General features: G+C 38.6%; 1 protein-coding gene across 1 annotated transcript in view; it reads left to right on the top strand.

Moving 5' to 3' along the window:
- Positions 1–18924, top strand: part of LOC150081318 (zinc finger-containing ubiquitin peptidase 1-like) — a 114812-nt gene that overhangs the window by 43207 nt on the left and 52681 nt on the right. Inside the window, exon 3 of the mRNA XM_090380161.1 lies at positions 13546–13812. Coding sequence (XP_090236287.1) covers positions 13546–13812 — 267 coding nt within the window. The remainder of the gene's footprint in view (positions 1–13545; positions 13813–18924) is intronic.

The following is an 18924-nucleotide window of genomic DNA, read 5'->3' on the forward strand; positions in this document are numbered from 1 at the left end:
TGGGACTCAAACAATTTGTCAAAGAAAAAGGGAAATCTTTCCCTCAACAAGAAGATGCCCAGTGGTTAATAGATGACATTTTTCACAGATGTTGTTCAGCATTTACAATCATTAAATGTATCTCTGCAAGGACAAGGAAAACTTATTTCTGATTTAGCACAGAGTGTGTTCAGCTTCCACGTTAACTGAAACTCTTCAAGAATGACCTGGTTTCTAAAACCTTCACTCATTTCACGTTTGAGTAAAACCTTGCAATCTCTACCTGGATTTGAAATAATAACTAGAGATTATGCATGCAAGTTACACAGACTGGCAGAAGAAATTAATGATATATTTCGTGATTTAAGAGCACTTAAATCATCATTTGCATTTTTGGAAAATCATTTTCGTGACGACATTATGAAGAATGTCTGCCCATTGTCTCAAAAAAAAGGAAGTGACTGCTCGACTATTGAGTTTTGGAAGCAGGTTCCGGAACAAAAATATCCTAAAACAAAACAGTGTGTGCAGAGATCAATCTCTATTTTCGGTACGACATATTCTTGTGAGTCTTTGTATTCAACACTTAAATTTATTAAAAATAAGTATCGGTCTGTTTTGACCGATACTTATTTTTACAAGTCATCGACCAAACTTTCAGCAGCTAACTGCTAAGATGGACAACACCTGTAAAGCATCGACAAGCAAACGTAATATATATATATATATATATTCTATGCAGATATTCTATTGTCTGTTAGAATTAGTATTTTGAGAAATTTATGTATCTTTTTTATCTTTTTGAAAAAACTTTGTAACAAGAAATATACTTACTTAAAAAATAAAGTTATTTTTAAACTTTAACCAGTGTTATATATAAAATTTTGATATTAATAAAAATCAAAATATATCCGCATGAGAGCTGCACCACAAGACTGTGCAAACCATGCTAAGGCCACCCCTGGACTAGACAAAGACAGTAGCAAATTTAAAATTGAGAAAGGAGTTCGACAAGGAGAGACAATATCTCTGAAGTGTTTACTTCAGAGATATTGTGTCTCCTTGAAGGAGCTTTCATAAGATTGGACTGGTCGCAGAAAGGAGTTAGTGTGAATGGAGAGTATCTAAACCATTTATGATTTGCAGATGACATTGTGATCATAAGCCATGATCCCGAAGAATTAGAGGAAAATCTTAATCAGTTATGCAGAGTTAGTAAGGATTTCGGACTAAAGATGAATATGGTTAAAACAAAAGTAATAATGAACAAGTATGCCACTGAAAGGGATATAATCATTGAAGGAGTAGTAATTGAAAAGGTGGATTCATATACTTACTTGGGATGTGTCATTAGCTGTAATAATGATAAATGGCTGGAAGTCATAAGCAGAATAAATTTCGGATGGATAGCGTTCAGGAAATATGAGGGGGGTATCAAAAAGTTCATACTCTTACCTAGAAATAATAGCCATAGAAAGGTGAAACTTCACAGGAACTTTAATCCTTTTCTATGTACTCTCCATGTATAGTAACACATTTCTCCCATCTATGGATCAGTTGTTTTATGCCTTGATCATAGAAGTCCACACCTTTTGCCTGAAACCACGATTCCACTTCATTGATGACTTCCTGGGATGAATCAAGACAATGTTCACACAACGATTTCTTAATTTCTCGAAACAAGAAGTCAGATGGTGCTAGGTCAGGAGAATATGGTGGGTGCTACGGTAGTTCAAAGCTGCACTGGGCAACAAAGCTAGTGGTGGCAATGGCCGTGTGAGCCGGTGCATTGTCTGACAGAAGACAGACACCTATGGTTAACATTCCATGCCTTTTTACCTTCAAAGCATTGTGTAACTTTTTCAAAAGATTTATGTAGGATTCTTCGATAAGTGAGGAACCACGATGTAGGTAATCTTTTTTTTTTTTAAATTTTTTTTTAATGAAAATCCCAAACACGAGCGGTATTAGAACCTATACTACTTAGTACCATGCTTAGGTTGGAGATTGAGAAGATGAAAGAAGATATTTGTTGACATTAGACTTGAACTTCTGTAGACTGCAATTTTCAGGAAATATGTATGAAGGAAGGTTGTTCCAGAAAACGGCAGTTGAATGAATAAACGAGGAAGGTTAAAAGTTGGTTCTGTGAGTTTGAAGTTGAACAGTAAATGGATGTTGGCTGGTGGCGGCATGTGTTTGGACTGTATTGAAAGAGAAAGCGGGAATTATAGAAGCCAATTCAGAAGAACAGTGCCCATGGAAATATCTGTAGAAGAGGCATGCAGCAGAAACAGTACGTCTATGAGACAGCGAGGGGAGAGACTGTGTTAGAGATGAATCATTAAATAACCTAACTGCCGTCTTCTGAATGGAATCCAGAAGCCTGAGAGAGGTTTTGGGGGCACCGGCCCAGATGTGCGAATAATATTCCATGGTAGGGCAGATTTTCGATTTGTACAGAGTGAACAGCTGTTTGGAAGAAAAGTAATGCCGAGAGCGAAAGAGAAAACCAAGTTTTTTAGATGCAGAGGAAGCAATATTTGTAATGTACTTGTGCTAAGAGAGATTAGAAGTCAGGGTAACTCCCAAAAGAGATAAATCATTTTTCCTAGAAATCGGAGTGTCACCAAAGATTAAGCATAGGAGCAGAAGAATCCTTTTTTGCGTGCTATAACACAAAACTGAGTTTTAGAAGGATTGAAATCAACTAATTTGTCTTTGTCCCACTGGAGAATTACCTGGAGATCAGCATTTAAGGAATTGGTAGCGGATATTCAAGAAGTTGAAGCTGATTGAGCAGGGCAAGGTTTCTCAAAATGGAAAGTGGAATGCAATGTGCTATCATTAGCAAAACTATGGATAGTATTTACAGTCAATAGAAGAAGGTCATTAATATACAAGAGGAAAAGAGTGGGGGACACCAGAATTAGTGGAGAAGTTAGAAGACAGCGAGCCAGCTACCATCACCCTCAGTGAGCGATCAGAGAGAAAACTGAATAACCAATTACAAAAAACAGTTGGCAAACCATAAGATGTAAGCAGGTTTAGAAGACCTTTATGCCAAACACTATCTATAGCCTTTGAGATATTAAGAGCAACTGCTTGTGTTTCACTGAACTTTTCCATTGAATTTGCCCATAAATGGGTAATATAAGCCAGAATATCACCAGTGGGTCGACACTGACGGAATCCATACTGGCAACCGTTGATCAGACGAAAAGTTTCTAGGTAGTTTAAGAGTTGGCGGTTTAATTGATTTCTGCATTACTTTAGAAAGAGTAGAAATAATTGCAATGGTACGATAATTGGATGGGAGGGATTTGTCACCCTTTTTAGGAACTGGCTAGATATGTGCAAATTTCCAAGCCTTTGGAATAAGAAAGTGAAAAAAGGTGGCAAAGAACAGGAGTAAGTTCAGGAGCACAGGTTTTGAGAACAAGTGGAGAAATACCATCAGGACCCAGAGCTTTCTTAGCATCAAGATTCGTCAAAATCCTTCTGACATCCTTTTGACGGAAGACCACAGGAGGCATTGAATGGAGCATGTCGGGAATGGTGGGAGGTGTTTTACCAAGATCATTAATACATGAGTTGGAAGAAAAATGGGATGCTAGCAGGTCAGCTTTATCCTTAGCTGAAGTAACAACAGAACCATCTGGTTTTTACAGAGGTGGGAACAGAGATGGGCAAAAGTTGCGAGCTTTGGTGTAGGCAGAAAATGAAACTGAAGAATTGGAAACAAGCCAATTACGATATGCAACGTTCTTCTCTTGAACAGCCTTAGCACATTTATTGGAAAACCAAGGTTTAGATAACATTGGTTTAGGATTTTAAGATTTTAAAATTTTAAGGTGGTGTGTTAAGATTTTAAGGTGGTGTGTGAAATAAAGGATTCCATTCCTGCAAGAATAATTTCACTGATACGATCTGAGCAAATGTTGACATCAGAAGTTTTGAAACAGTAATCCGACTAAGGAAAAGAAGGAAATAAATCTCGCAGGTCATCCCATTTTGCATTCTTGTATTGCCAAACAATTGGGAATAGCCATGAGATAAAGGCTCCATTGGAGAAGACAATCACTAAGTTGTGATCAGAGGTGTCTAAAGGACCACTCACTTCGACCGTGTACTTAGAAGAGTTGTTTGTGAGAAAAAGATCAAGTGTGTTGGCCAGGTAAATGAACAATCTGGGCAAGGTCATTAGTAATTGGAAAAGCCTCAGCATCTTGACTAGCTGGGTTGGTGTGACTAGAAAACGGGAGCCAGCTGGAGTTGTGAACATTAAAATCACCAAGGAAAATTACCTCATTATTAGGAAAGTTGGACTGGAGAAAGTCAAGTTGCAAAGAGAGGAAGTCAAAGAGCTCCAAGTGATTAGTGGAGCTGGGAGAACGGTAAAGACAACAGATGAATTTGACACAATGAGGTAGAGAGATTTTAAGCCAGAGAAGATCAAAGAGAGGAGATTCCAAATTGCCAAATCTCTGACAGGGAATATCAGAACGGACATATGCACAAGTACCACCTTTGAGGCAAAAGGAATCATACAGCGAATAGTTTGGGCAACTGAGATGAGCAGTAGTTGAATCAACCGATAACTGAGATTCTGTCAGAAAAAGTACATGGGGTTTGGCAGACTGCAAGTGAGATTAGAATTGAGACCATGTATATTTGTGAAATGAACTAGGAAGTGTTTGGGAGGTTTAGATCTTTTTGGAGATAAGCTTACTCTATTAGTTTGACAATTCATGGTGTATTCAGTATTCAGTAGTAAGAAAAGTGGAGGGGGGACATACTGTATGAAGTAATGAAATTTTTGGATGTGGCGTACACATGGTAAGAATATACCCAGATCCTTGACATAACGTGGCCTTGACAATGCCTCCCACATACACACTTCTCGGATTCCCTCTAGTCACTATCTGGAGAGTAGAGGTAGCAAAATAGACCCGGAACTAGCTGATCTGGAAGCCTCCTAAAGAGTTACCAATAGGTTCGGTCTGGTGTACTAACTAGTGGCCGGCCTGCGAACACCGTTTTAGAGCTGTGCCCTCGAAATGCAAGGAAGATTGGATCTCTCTATGATGTTCATCATAACCTCAGAAGTCATCAGTCATGCTTCATGATGGAAGAGATGGGGAAGGATTGACCGGAACTTAGCTCTGGAGACTAAACATGGGTTCCACCACTTCAAGCCTCTAATAAGTAAAGTGGTGTTATTGCACCGGTTGATGGGAGTCAGCTACCACCGGTGCCCCTACCCTGAATTCACCACTGCCTTCACAGATGGAGTGGTCTTTGCCTTTTTGGGAGGTGAGGAGGAGGTGTGCTTCCACTGCTTTGACATGTCTTTAGTCTCCGGATCATACTGGTACACCCAACATTTATCACCAACCGATCAAAAAAGTTCTGAACATCTCAATCTGTCAAGATAACCCGTTTTCTGTCCCAAAACACGGGCAACATTACCTTCGCATAGTTGCGGATCCAGAAAAAGACAGGAGGGGCACCATTTGTGATGGAGGCACCATTGTGTGCACTAGAATGGTGATCACATTAGCATCAGTGTTGCCAACTGTAGTCAGTTGAAAATAGCTGAGCCACAATGCAAAAATAGATAAAATCTTATGTTATCAATGGAAAAAAACTTTTTTTTATAGCTAAAGGGAATTTAAATGATTGGTTTATATTTTCCAAAACACAACAGGGGGAATGTGCCCCGGTGCCCCTACTCTGAATCCACCACTGCCTTCACAGATGGAGTGGTCTTTGCCTTTTTGGGAGGTGGGGAGGAGGTGTGCTTCCACTGCTTTGACATGTCTTTAGTCTCTGGATCATACTGGTACACCCAACATTTGTCACCAACCCTTCAAAAAAGTTCTCAACATCCACATTACACAAACCAAACAGTTGGCGAGAACATTGCATTTGACATTGCTTCTGCAAAGGTGTCAGCAATCTTGAAACCCATTGTGCAGAGACCTTAGACATGTGCAGATGGTCATGTAAAATGTTGTGGGCAGACCCATAACTAATAACCACTGCATTTGCAATGAAATGAATTGTTACATGTCTGTCACTCAGCATCTTACCTTTGCAACTGTCTCAATGTCTATGGATGTTGATGGCTTTCCTTCTCTTGGCTCGTCAAAGACACTTGTATGACTGCATTGGAACTACCATTTCTACTTTTGTATAGTGTCATAGGATGGACAATTCTGCCTATAAACAGCTTTCATTTCTTCGTCAATTTTCTGAGCTTTCTTGCACTGTAAATGCAGGAACTTGATCACTGCTCAATACTCCACTTTGTCAACCCTACCATCTCTTCTCAGGTTCCGGGCTCCACCTCTGGTGTACGATCACCTATGGGAATGAAATTTCACATGTTAGTTATTGAATATGTAGACAACTTATTAAAAATGGCATCTTCCTACTGATGTACTTTTATCTAGGTCAGGGTACAAACCTTTTGATACCCCCTCGTATAGTCACATAATGAAGAGCAATATCCCAGTTTGTCTGAAACTTAAAAAAATGAACCAGTGTTATACCCTCCATCATGACTTATAGAAGTGAAACTTGGGCATTCCCCAAAAGAATGGAAGAGAAGCTGAAAACTGCACAGAGAAGATGAAACAAATTATATTTGGAATCAGACTGTTAGATAAGCAGAGAAACACTTGGATTAAGCAACAAACTCAAGAAAAGGACATTCTTATCAAAACTGAAGAACTGAAATGGACTTGGGCAGGACATATTTCAAAGACATGACGACAGATGGACTAAGCAAATAACAAAATGGTGCCCTAAGAGGAGCTAAAAGAAAACCAGGAAGACAACAATGAAGATGGACAGATGAAATTCGATGGTCATTGCACAAAACAGAAGAAACTGAAAAGCTGCTGGAGAGGCCTTCATTCTGCAGCGGTTTGAAAATGGCTGATGATGATTGGTTTTGTTACTTTCAGTTGAGCTCTGAGGTCGTGCTTCTTCTCTCAGTACTTTCCTTTTGTTGGTAGAGATAGGTGTTGACAGCTCCTGTTGACATGAGCATCTCAGGGACTGGGTATAGGATTTCTACTAGCAGAAGTGTGGTATTTGAGTTACTATAGTAAGTCTCATCCGTTTTGTGAGTGACTGATATTTTGTTTTCATTTGTGAATTTTTAATTTGGAAATTACTTTTGAAACAAGGAGGCTTGGCTAAGTATTAGTGTATGAGAGTTATTGGAAACTCGATTTGTGAGAAGAAATATTGAAGATAAAATGTTTGTAATTGAACATGGGAATTTCCTGCATTTTTTTATTAGCGATAATCATAATGGATATAGTTTTTAAAGTTCATGATATGGGAAAAAGGATGGCTTATCAGCTGTGAAACTGAACAGTTAAAAAAAAAAAAAAAGTGTGTGTTATCCCATATTTGTTATCTCTTGTTTCTCTTAGTGCCCAAACGTCTTTTCTCCTCCTTCTCTCAGGCCTTTCTGTATGAAATCATACCAATTGGTGAGTATAACTTCTAAGATTTCATCCCAGCTGCCACTGTAAAACAATACAGAGAACGATGCTTTCTAGTAGTTTATGCCATCTTGTGCTTTGCTTTCTCAGCACTTGTGGAAGATTTTCTGTTCATGATTTGTTAGTAAAGTTTTTAAGCGGTGGCAAGCAATCTCCTATTAATAAAAGATTCAATGTCATTGATGAGTCTTAGTAAAAAACTTAAAATAACAAAGTATAAGGCATTTTGTGAAAAATTTGTATAATGGAGAAAAAAATGGATATCATAAAGATTAATGAAACACTCCCATATTACATGAAAAATTGGATTAAGAATCTTTATTGAGAAACTTCGATATATACTCTTAATAAAATAAAATACCTATTTCACTCTCTCCTCACATGTGTGCTACCTATTTTGCTGACCTTTGAATTTTCTCAAGCTGTCAGCCACCACCATGGAAGCAACTTTTTACAATAATTTACAACTTCTTGGCTAAAAGAAAACTATCTGCAATCCCATATGAATTTATTTCCCTTAGTTCTGGAATCATTTCTAACATGAAAATTTTGCCTTCATAGATCTCATTCAGTCCCTCCATCCCCTCCTTTCCCCAAAAGGTGCTTGATTGCCAAGCTCCTGTAGCCCACATATTTATTCAAAGGTTTTCCTCATATGAGTGCCTTTTAGCAGTTCTCATCAAGTGGGTTGCCTGTTTTTGGGCATATCTTTTTCCTTTTAAGTTCATTCTTCATACTTGAACACAGTATTCCAAGTGCAGTTTTGCAGTTGCCTTATATAGTGGGATTATGACTTCCCTATCTCTACAAGCAAATGTTCAATGTAATCACCAATACAACTTGGGCCTTCCTTTCCACCTCTCTGCACAGCTTGGGAACTTCAATCCCAACAAGTGTGTAAGTTATTTTGGGGTTGCTCTTCCCCAAGTATAAAGGCCTTTCATTTTGTTGCATTTAAACATAGCTGCTGCAACTTTTCTGGCCACCCCTGAGGTCTAAGTTGTCCTGAAGAGGCACTGCTTGTCACTGATGATTAACTACTCCACCAACCATGGCATCATATGCAAACTCTGACATCATGCCCTCTATCCCTTCAATGATGTAATTTAAGAATATGAAAAACAGAAGTGGGCCTAGTTTTGATCTTGGGGGAGCCCCCCCACTTATGTTAATCCAACCAGAAGAATAACCATCAATTGCAGCCCTCTGCCTCCTATCCTGCGAGTTGTGTAAGGAATTTTCCTCTGATCTGAATGTTCCAGCTTATGCATTAACTTACCATGTGGGACTGAGTCAGATCCAGTTAAACGATGTCAAAATTATTTCCTACATCCAGTTCATGAACTTTACTCTTGCAACTGCCTTTATGTATTGGCGATACATTGGCGCTTCTCCAGTCCAAGGGAATTTCTCCAAGTCCAGCAATGCTGCCATAATTAACCTTCCTTGTTCAGTGCAGTCTCCTGCCACCTCTCTCAAAATTACTGGGTATATGCCATCAACTCCAAGAGCCTTAGGCTTAAAAGTTTTTCTATTAAACAGTCTTCTGAATTTTAATATTGACAATTCTATGCATCTCAGCTTCATTTGTACAGATTTCTCCTCACTGTGAACAGTCTTTTTTTCTATACATGTTGATGAAAAGTACCCAGATCTTTGTCTACACATCTGGGTTATCTATGGAACAAGGGTCCCACCTGATTTATTCTTCTCTTCTTCAAATTCACATGTGTATAACTCCTTTTCCTCATTCATTGATCTCTCAGCCATCAGATTTTTCATAATCTGCCCTTGCAACCCTAACCTTTTCTGTGATAGTGTTGCAGATCAATTTGTAGCTGTTATAGGCTTTGATAATTTTTATCACTGTAATTCTCTCATGCCCTCTTTTTCTGCTCTATTAAACTGGCTAGCTCATTATTCATTTATCTTAGCATCCTTCTAATGCTATATTTTTTAATGGTATATATGCAATTGATTTTTCCTTTCATTCATCACAGACCGGTAAAATCACAGTGCTAGCCCATCAATTGTAATTTAAGAAACATTATCTGTTACCTAATGTGCTTTTAAGAGGGGAGACTCGCTCTCAGTGTCATCACTGTAACACTACACTTTCCGTGAAACATATCTTTATTGAATGCACAAAACATGCAAGAGAACGCCAGAACCTTCTCACTACTGACATAACAAAAGGCCCTCTTACACTTGCTTCAATCTTGGGTAATAAAATAAATGTCTCAAACATCATTACCTTTCTCAAAAGGATTAATATATATCACCTCCTTTAACTAATAAAAAAAAAAAATAATAATAATAATTTTGTAGCCATAGTTTGTAGCCACCTGCAAGAAATAACATCCTTACTTACCATATGTATGGCACACTATGGCCATAGATGCTGATGCGCCAAATAAATCCCCAATCAACCAACCTAATGTGCACACACATAAGTAGATTTTATGAAGTAATACAAAAGTTTTGTATATTATAAATCATGTGCTGGCCCTGTGCTTTCATCGACTACACCAGCCTGTAATGGTTTTGTTGTCTGAAATATTTTGTCTACTGTATAGCATTGCTGCATACTGATTCCAGAAATTGTAGTCAGTCTTTGCTATCACATTGAGATTTTTCACAAATGTTATGTTCACTTTTATGTAATCAAGACATTGAAATTGGATCATATTTCATTGTGCTTTAAATGTTGATAACTATTGGTTATATATTTCTAGAAAAATCTCAGTTCAAGAACATTCTCAATCATACCTGTCTTTCTTATTGTCAACTAGAAATGGTTGTGGAGGGAAAGGGGGTATATCAGTTCAACATGTATGGCATTGCCTTAGAAACTCTCAAGTCAATGGTGATGTGCTTTGGATAATTCTAGCACTCTTGAGAATTGCACTGTTTTATATATATGTGTGGTTAGCAGACTGCATGGATCTATAATTTCTGTTATAGTAAATTTTCTTATAATACTTATTTGTATGAATGTCGACAGTTTTTTTTTTTTTGATTGATGATTACTGTGGCAATAAGACATTTTATAAACACACCAGTTATTTTCTGTTAAATTTGTAATGAAGAAACGAGGCAGAGGATTACAGAATTTATGAAAGAATTGCACACACACTTGCCAAAAAAATACAAACCTTTGTATTAAGACAGTCACAGATAGAAGAAATACAAATAAATGTGACTGGATGCAAAGAAAAACTGTGACATGGGTGATGATGAGTGCCTCGTTGAGTATGAAGACTGCACAGGCTTTTTGACTGCAGTAATCTGAAGACAGAATTGGGGGAAATGTGTGATCTATCAGATCTTGAAAAAGATCTTATCATGGGTGCACATTCAGCAGAAACCATGATTCAAGAAACAAAAGACAAAGACAACTGGTTTCTCAAAAGCATCCATTTCAAAAGTTTTTAATGACTGGAAAGCAAGCAGTTCTTCTGCATCTCAAAGGCATAAATGTGGTAGAAAAACAATACTTGAAGAGTGAAGCCGTCATACTCTAAGGAGGACTGTATGTAAAAATAGGACATCCAGTGTATAGCAAATGACATCTGAATTCATCCAAGCCCAGAACTACCACATTTCAACCCACATCATGCACAGGAATTGAAGAAATTGGGTATTGGCAGTTGCTTGCCTATTCAGAAGCCACTTTTTTTTTTCAGATTAAAACAGAAAAATCCACTTGCAGTGGTGCCGAGAATGTGGCGATTAGACACTGGAACAATGGAAGGAAGTCATATGATCAGACAAATCACGATACACTTTTTTTTGCACTGATAATAGGCAGAGAGTGTGGCGAGAACCTCATGAAGCAATAGACCCTGATTGCCTTGATAAGACAACCCAAGCACCTGGAAGTGATATCGTAGTATAGAGAATGTTTTGTTGGCACAGATTGGGTCTGTTGGTACTGGTGGAAGGTCATTTGTATCAGATCTACTGCACCCTTCAATTTTACACTTTTATCCCGAAGATGATGGCCACTTTATGGATGACAATGCAACAGTGCATGCCGGAACCATGTGATAAGAATTGTTTGGGAACATGACATGGATTCCCACCATCTTTCCCGGTCCCCATGTCCACTGATCTCAGTCCTGTCAAGAATATGTGGGATATGCTGGAGAGAGCTATTTGGAAATAAAGTCCTCTTCTTTTTATCTATTGCAGCTTTGTGTAGGCGCCTCTGTAGCCAGGTGGGAAGGAGCAGCAGTGCGTAGCACACGCTTCTTGATTAGACCGGGGTTCGAGCCCATCACCACCAAATACAGAGGATGCGGAAAGGTCAGAGAATGACCACTGCATATTCCCGGAGCAATATGGCCTTAGTTGCTAATGCTCCTAAAAACCAAATAACAAACAAACAAACAAGCAGCTTTGTGATATATTCTGCTGGAAGAATGGTTACAGTTTGACCAAAATGCACTAAAACACCTTATAGAATCCACGCTGCACTAAACACACTTGCTGTTATTCAAAACAAAAGTGGCCCAATTCGATACCAAATGAAGGTTCATATTTTTTTGGCAGTGTATGTTTTATGGGTACTTGAGAATGAAGCTTGGAGGTTGACTTATCTCATGTCCTCCACACATAGCTTTACAACATTTGTGTAGAAGAGCTGAGCCAATGGACTAAAGGTAAGAAAAAAATTGACCACTTAAAATTTCATTTATGTGATGTGAGCCTAAAAACCATGGTGATGTTCGCTATGCTTTATGTTATCTGAAAGGCTAAACCAGTAAAAATATAAAGTAAATGTTGTATCCAGATTTTCAGTCTGCTGTAGGACCTCTTGATTATGGACCTGTTGCACCTATTTCACCAATGAATTTTGATGCAATTTCATCTGCTTTGACTCTGATGGCAACAGGAATGATTATATGCATTTTTTTTTACCTGAAATGTCTAGTCAAGGAAACGAATGGTTGAGTTTCTGTTATAAAATGTGGCGCCTCCGTAGCCAGGTGGGAAGGAGCAGCAGTTTCTTGATTAGCCGGGGTTCGAGCCCGTCACCACCAAATACGGAGGATGCGGAAAGGTCAGGGAATGACCACCGCCTATCCCAGAGCAATATGGCCTTAGTTGCTAATGCTCCTAAAAACCAAAATAACTAACTAACAAAAGTTATAAAATGTAAGTAGTATTTAAATAGAGATTGATATCGTTGAGTTTATTACTGAAATCAATTATTTGTAAAATGAATTTAAAGTTTGTGGCAGTTTAGTTTTTTTAGTAGATAAGTTTGTTCCAGAACTGTTATTCATGATGTATTGACCTCAATGAGTTAAAAAAAAAAAAAAAAAAAGCATGTTTGCAATGGCCTCCATCCTACATTCACACTTACTTAGAATCCCTTCAGACACCTCTTGCAGAGTAGAGATAACAAAATGATTCATTAGCTAATCTAGATGTTTTCTAGAGTAGTAGATACTAGTAACTATAGTTACTAGTATCTACTTGGGATACTAGTAACTATAGTTACTAGTATCCCAAAACTTTTAAACGTTTACCCTTGAAAATGTAAGGAATATTATATCTCACTGTATGTATGGTTTTTTTCAAAGTCACTTCTAAGCCTCTCCATTAAGCAAAGTGGTGATATTGCCACTGTACCACTTAGTGTTATCCATTGTAATAGAGATTCAGCCATTCCTCTCTGGAGTATGGATGTCATGCTTCAACTATTGCTTACAATTTTATGAAAGTGTGAATATAGATTGAATCTTCTAGAGATATAATTGAAGTTTACATTATTTTATGAGAGATATATTAATATTTAAGTTCAAATTAAAAACTTAGGATGAAATTACAATTAGCTTTAGTTCAAAAATAATCTTAACAATATAAACCACTCCAAAGTTTTACTTACACTATAAGAAACAAAAATGGGAATTCTGTTTTGATAATTATGCTACAAAAATGTGGAATTAATTGCAGCTGTGTGTATATCTGAAAGTAAGTCTCTTCATATAATCAACCAGGCATTAGATATTTGTAAAATGTCTCTTTCTCCCAGATGAAGCTAACACAGATCACTTGCTGGCATTGGAGATGGAAAGGAGAGAAAGGGAAGAACAGAGACTGAGAGAACAACAAGAATTTCGCATCTTACAGGCTCAGTATGGTATGGATAATCAAGGTAACTTTCGAGAACAGTCTATAACCAATATGCAGCGGGCTGTGTATGCAGGAGAAATGACAGTTGCAGACTACTATAATCGTCAAGTAGAACTGTGCATAGCTGAAAGAGATGGAGTGGATGATGGACATTCTTGTACCAAAGGTAAGATTATATTACTGTTAAGGTTGTAGAATAAATTATGGTTCTTCCAAATATTTGGGGCTTTTTTGTTAAAGTGGAATAGTTAGTTGTCACTTCTTTGGAAAGGTCTAGGCTGGAATCTTGCTGACAATACAAGGAATTTGAGTTAATTTTCAAGTTAACTAACAGTTTCAGTTTGAGGCAAACAAACATACAGGCAATACACTGATGTCCTCTAACCGATTCTCCTTAGTGTGACAAAATAACTTCAGATCATCCCATAATTTGAAAAACAAAAAAAAAAAAAAAAAAAATCTTTTAAAGTTTCTGAATCTAGTATTTTACTGTATAATCAAGATATGGAACATATTTCTATTCTAGAAAGATGAAAAAATCATCTCCAACTTGTTTTGCTATATTTCATAGTTGAATTTTAAATTTCAGTTTGAATCCATTAGGTGGTTTATTGTCAATGAGTTTTCAGTCAATTTTCATTATATGTACTTAATAAGTGACCTAAGGACATACAAGGAAAGAAATACTAACGACAACTGAGACTAATGAGAAAAGAGTGGTAAACCATGGCAAGACAGACATATAAGGTGCGTCAATAAAGTTCCTGGATTGGTGCTATAGCATTAGTAGAGGCATTTGATGCAAGAAACCAAGCTTATGCAGAATCAGCCAAAAAAAAAAAAAAAAAACCACTTCCGCTTCACCCTTCTTTTCGTTCGAAATACCTGTCCAGCTGAGCCTTAAATTTATGTAGGCTATCAACTTCCACGACAAGGGGTGGAAGTCTTTTCCACCAGCCAACTACTCACTGGCCAAAGGCAAATTTCCGCACATCTATCCTACATCTGTCTTTTCTCAATTTGAATTTATGCCCTCTCAGGTGATTATTCTGAGCAAGAGGAAGAATCCCATCAGCATTGAGTATGCTCAAACCATTCAAGGCTTTACATACCTCTATCAGATCACCTCGCTGGTGTCTAGTCTCCAGACACTGCAATTTGCAAAACTTAAGCCTTTCTTCGTAAGAGCAACCCTTTGTTCCATTCACTAACCTTGTTGCCCTTCTCTGTACTCGTTCCAGCAGCTCTACATCCTTCTTGAAATGAGGCCTCCACACCTGTATATAGTACTCTAGGTGTGGCCTGACCATTGCCTTATACAAGGGAATAATCACCTGCTTATCCCTGCTAGAAAAATTCCTGTATATCATTGACAATACACCATGAGCTCTTGTAGCCCGTCTGCACTGCTCAGAGAACTTCATATCTGCCTGCACAATTACACCCAGGTCCTTTTCATTCTCTACCGCTGTCAATGTAGTACCACAGGGTTGATAGGTTGCTCTGGGGTTGCTGTTTCTCTATACGTAGTACTTTACATTTGTCAATGTTAAACTTCATTTGCCACCTCTCAGCCCATCTGCTCAACTTTTCCAGATCCTGTTGCAGCAGCATAGTGTCAATAGTGTCCTCGACAACCCTGTCAACCTTTGTATCATCTGCAAACTTGGACATTAAGCTTGTTATACCATCATCAATATCATTTATAAATACAGAAAACAATAATGGACCCAGCACTGAACCCTGACGGACTCCACTAATAACATTAGTCCACGATGAGCAGTGTCCATTGATTACCACGCTCTGTCTTCTCCCCCTCAACCACCCCTTTATCCATAGCAGCAATTTGCCTCCAATGCCACACTGCTCCAATTTGTGCAGCAGTCTTCCATGTACAACAGTATCAAAAGCCTTTCTAAGATCCAAGTATATAATATCAAAGTTATTTCCTGCATCCAGTTCTTTGGTGACTGCATCATAGTATCCTATCAAATTGGTCAGGCAAGACTTCCCCTTAACAAAACCATGCAATGTCCGAGCTATAACTGAAGTCTTGTCTAGATGATCCTGCAGTGCTTCTTTAAGCAGTGCCTCCATTAATTAATTTTCCTGGAACAGAAGTTAAACTCACAGGTATATAATTACTTGTGTTAGCCTTTGATCCTCCTTTGTGCATTGGGGTCACATTTGCACATCTCCAGTCTGTGGGTACCTCCCCTGAGTCCAAGGAAGCTCTCATAATTATGGCTAAGGGTTTGCTTACTTCCTTTGCTACCTCCTTTAATATAACTGGATAGATCCCATCCACTCCAGGTGCCTTTCTTGTGTTTATCTTCAACAATTTCTTCTCCACTTTACTCTCAGTTATTACAAGATTATCTAGCTTACTGCCAGAGTTGAATACACCTCTGGCATTCCCCTCGCTGAATAACTCCTCATGTGTGAATGTCGATGCAAAATATTCATTTAGTTTGTTAGCTACCTGAGCAGGATCATCAACAGTTGACCCATCGATATCAAGTGGACCAATCTGATTCATCCACTTCCTTTTAGAGTTTACGTAAGTAAAGAACTCTTTGCTGTTTTTCTTTGCATCCCTTGCCAAAGATTTCTCGTAATCTACCTTCGCCTGCCTAACCTCCTTTGTAACTTAGTTACAGATCAACTTGTATCTGTCATAGGCTTCTTCTTTTTTTTTGGTATTTGTTGGCGCATAGGCTTATGTGGCCATAATGCGCCTCCCAAGGTTTTTGCAGTACTTTGATCCAAGCCCGAGGCGGGAATCGAACCTGCAACCTTTGGGTTGCCAGGCAGGCACTTTACCCACCCGGCTAGCCCGGTCGGCCATAGGCATCTGTGTCACGTGTTAATTTGTATGTATCCCATGCATTTTTCTTCTCTGCCATATGTCTCATTAGTTCATCTGACATCCATTTAGGCCTAAACCTTGAACAATATTTCTTACTTGGTATGTAAAGCCTAGTAGCTTCCAAGATAAGTTCTTTGAATGCTTCCCATTTTGAATTTGCTGTTGGTCCCACTGTATAGAATTTAAGTACTGTCTCAGACTATCGTAGTTGCCTTTACGAAAGCAATAACCCTTCCCTTTACCCCTAATGGTAGTTACCTCTTTGAGTAAGTCTCACTTCAGCACACTGTGATCACTGTCACCTAGTGGTTCGTTTATCTGCAGATTCTTAATGCATGAAGAATCACTACTGATAATCAAATCAAGAGTATTACTCCCTCTAGTTGCCTCCCGAACATGCTGATGTAGAAAACAATCATCCAATAAATCCACAAAAGCCTTGCTAGTGTGTGAGTGACCAGCCCACAAATTCCAGTCAATATCTGAGAAATTAAAATCCCCCATTATAAGACTCTCTGATGTACTGGCCCACTCTATTTCCCTGTACAGTTTCTTATTATACTCATCAGAGTCATTAGGCCTATAGCACTCTCCTACTCTCAATTTTGATCTCCCAATGCTTATGTCACACCAAACTGACTCAATACTGCACTGTCCAGCGATGTCGACTGCTTCACTTCCTTGGATTTTGTGTTTCTTAAGTAATCCTGTCCTATCCTGTCTATCCTTTCTGTAGACGTTGTACTCCCCCAAATTCCAGTTCTGCCTTCTTTATATCTGTGTGACTCCATGTCTCTGATATCCCAACAATATCTGCCTTTGAGGTTTTGAGCAATGCCTCAAATTCATCAAATTTATTTACTAAACTCCTAGCATTGGTGGTCACGCAAGTATACATGCACCTGTTCTTTTTCTTAGCTACCCTAACACAACCCATGTGTTTACTTGTTCCGCAATGACTCCCAGCAGTTTCTGAAATATCCTGCATCTTGTTTTTCAGGCTTCTGCTCATTCCAATAGAAGCAGTGCAAGAATCACTTTCACCTCTGCCAGTGGCTACTGTTAATCTATTAGTCTTTGTATCCCCCCAGGCTAGCAGTTTTCCGACCCACTTAACACTGCCTCGATAGCATCAGCAAATATTCTTGCACCCTTTCTATTTAAGTGTATCCCATTCCTGTAGAAGCAGTCTGTCCTGTTAACAAGTACAGTCCAGGCTGAAAAAAATTCTACCCCTTGAGCCTTGCACAATCTTTCCAGGGCCGAATTGATCGACAAGGCTCTCATCATATACTCCCTCCTATCGTGTCTGGGCAGAATTGCAGACACTTTCAAATTCAACCCTAATTCACGGCATTTTTTTCAGCAGTGACCTGTACTTGTTAAGTAATTCTGCCGGTCTCCTACTCTTGATATTATTAGTGCCAACATGTACAACAATATCACCTTTTGTGCCCTTAAAAGAGCATGTCCCCCGTTTCCCTGACAATAGTCACCAACAACTAGTTCCTGTGGGACCATCGCATTCTGTCTTGGGGGTTGCCGCTGTGCTGCGTGATGGCCAAGTACAAGCTCTGGCATTGATGTGGGCAGCTGAGAGCTTGATGGGGCCCCTCAATTTAGTTCCTTCGAGGGCATCCACCCTGTCCTTCAAGCTCTCATGTAGGCCGATAACAATGCTGAGTTGTTGCCTGATTTTGTTACACTCCTTGCATTGGGCACACACACAAAGACATCCCCCCCATGGCAATATCATGTCCCGTACCCGAATGCTCCACAAACATCATGCAAGCAGTGCATTTTCAAAGGCTGTGATTCAGAAGGCAACTGCCCCCCCCCCCCCCCCCCCCCTCAGTTCTCCTCTGAGTCACAGCACTTCCATTAGCTTGAGCTTTTTGCTTCTGCTCTGGTCTGAGTGTCATGATTTCGATTAACTGCAATAAAATTTCAATTTCAGTACAAAATTATAACCCTAAACTTTCCCAACACAGTTATGACGGTATATATATTTTTCAGTGCCAAGTATTAATTATCTACGAGTTCCCTTTATATAACTTCCGTATCAGTTATGTATTAATTAATTATGTTACTTTTGTAATCTAAGTCATTATATATATTTAGTTAAAAGTACAATTTAATTGACAATGAAGTTCAACAAGTTTAATAGATTCTACCAATCAACTGACAATATTAAACTATACTAATGCTATCTAGTTCGGTATATAACGTATCGTATGACAAAGGCAGCAAGTTACTATAGTATCGGTAAATCTACGGACACTTAAGTACAAATTAACTTTCAAATCTCGCTGTCTCAATTCAGAATAAACTAACGATCCTGATTAGGTCTATAAGCTACTTATAGAAAATAATTTGAAGTAAAAAATGGTCAGTAAGGTGGCTAAATAT

The sequence above is a fragment of the Mastigoproctus giganteus genome, chromosome 8 (assembly GCF_048544385.1).
Source record: "Mastigoproctus giganteus isolate SK-2022 chromosome 8, ASM4854438v1, whole genome shotgun sequence".
NCBI lineage: Eukaryota > Metazoa > Arthropoda > Arachnida > Uropygi > Thelyphonidae > Mastigoproctus > Mastigoproctus giganteus.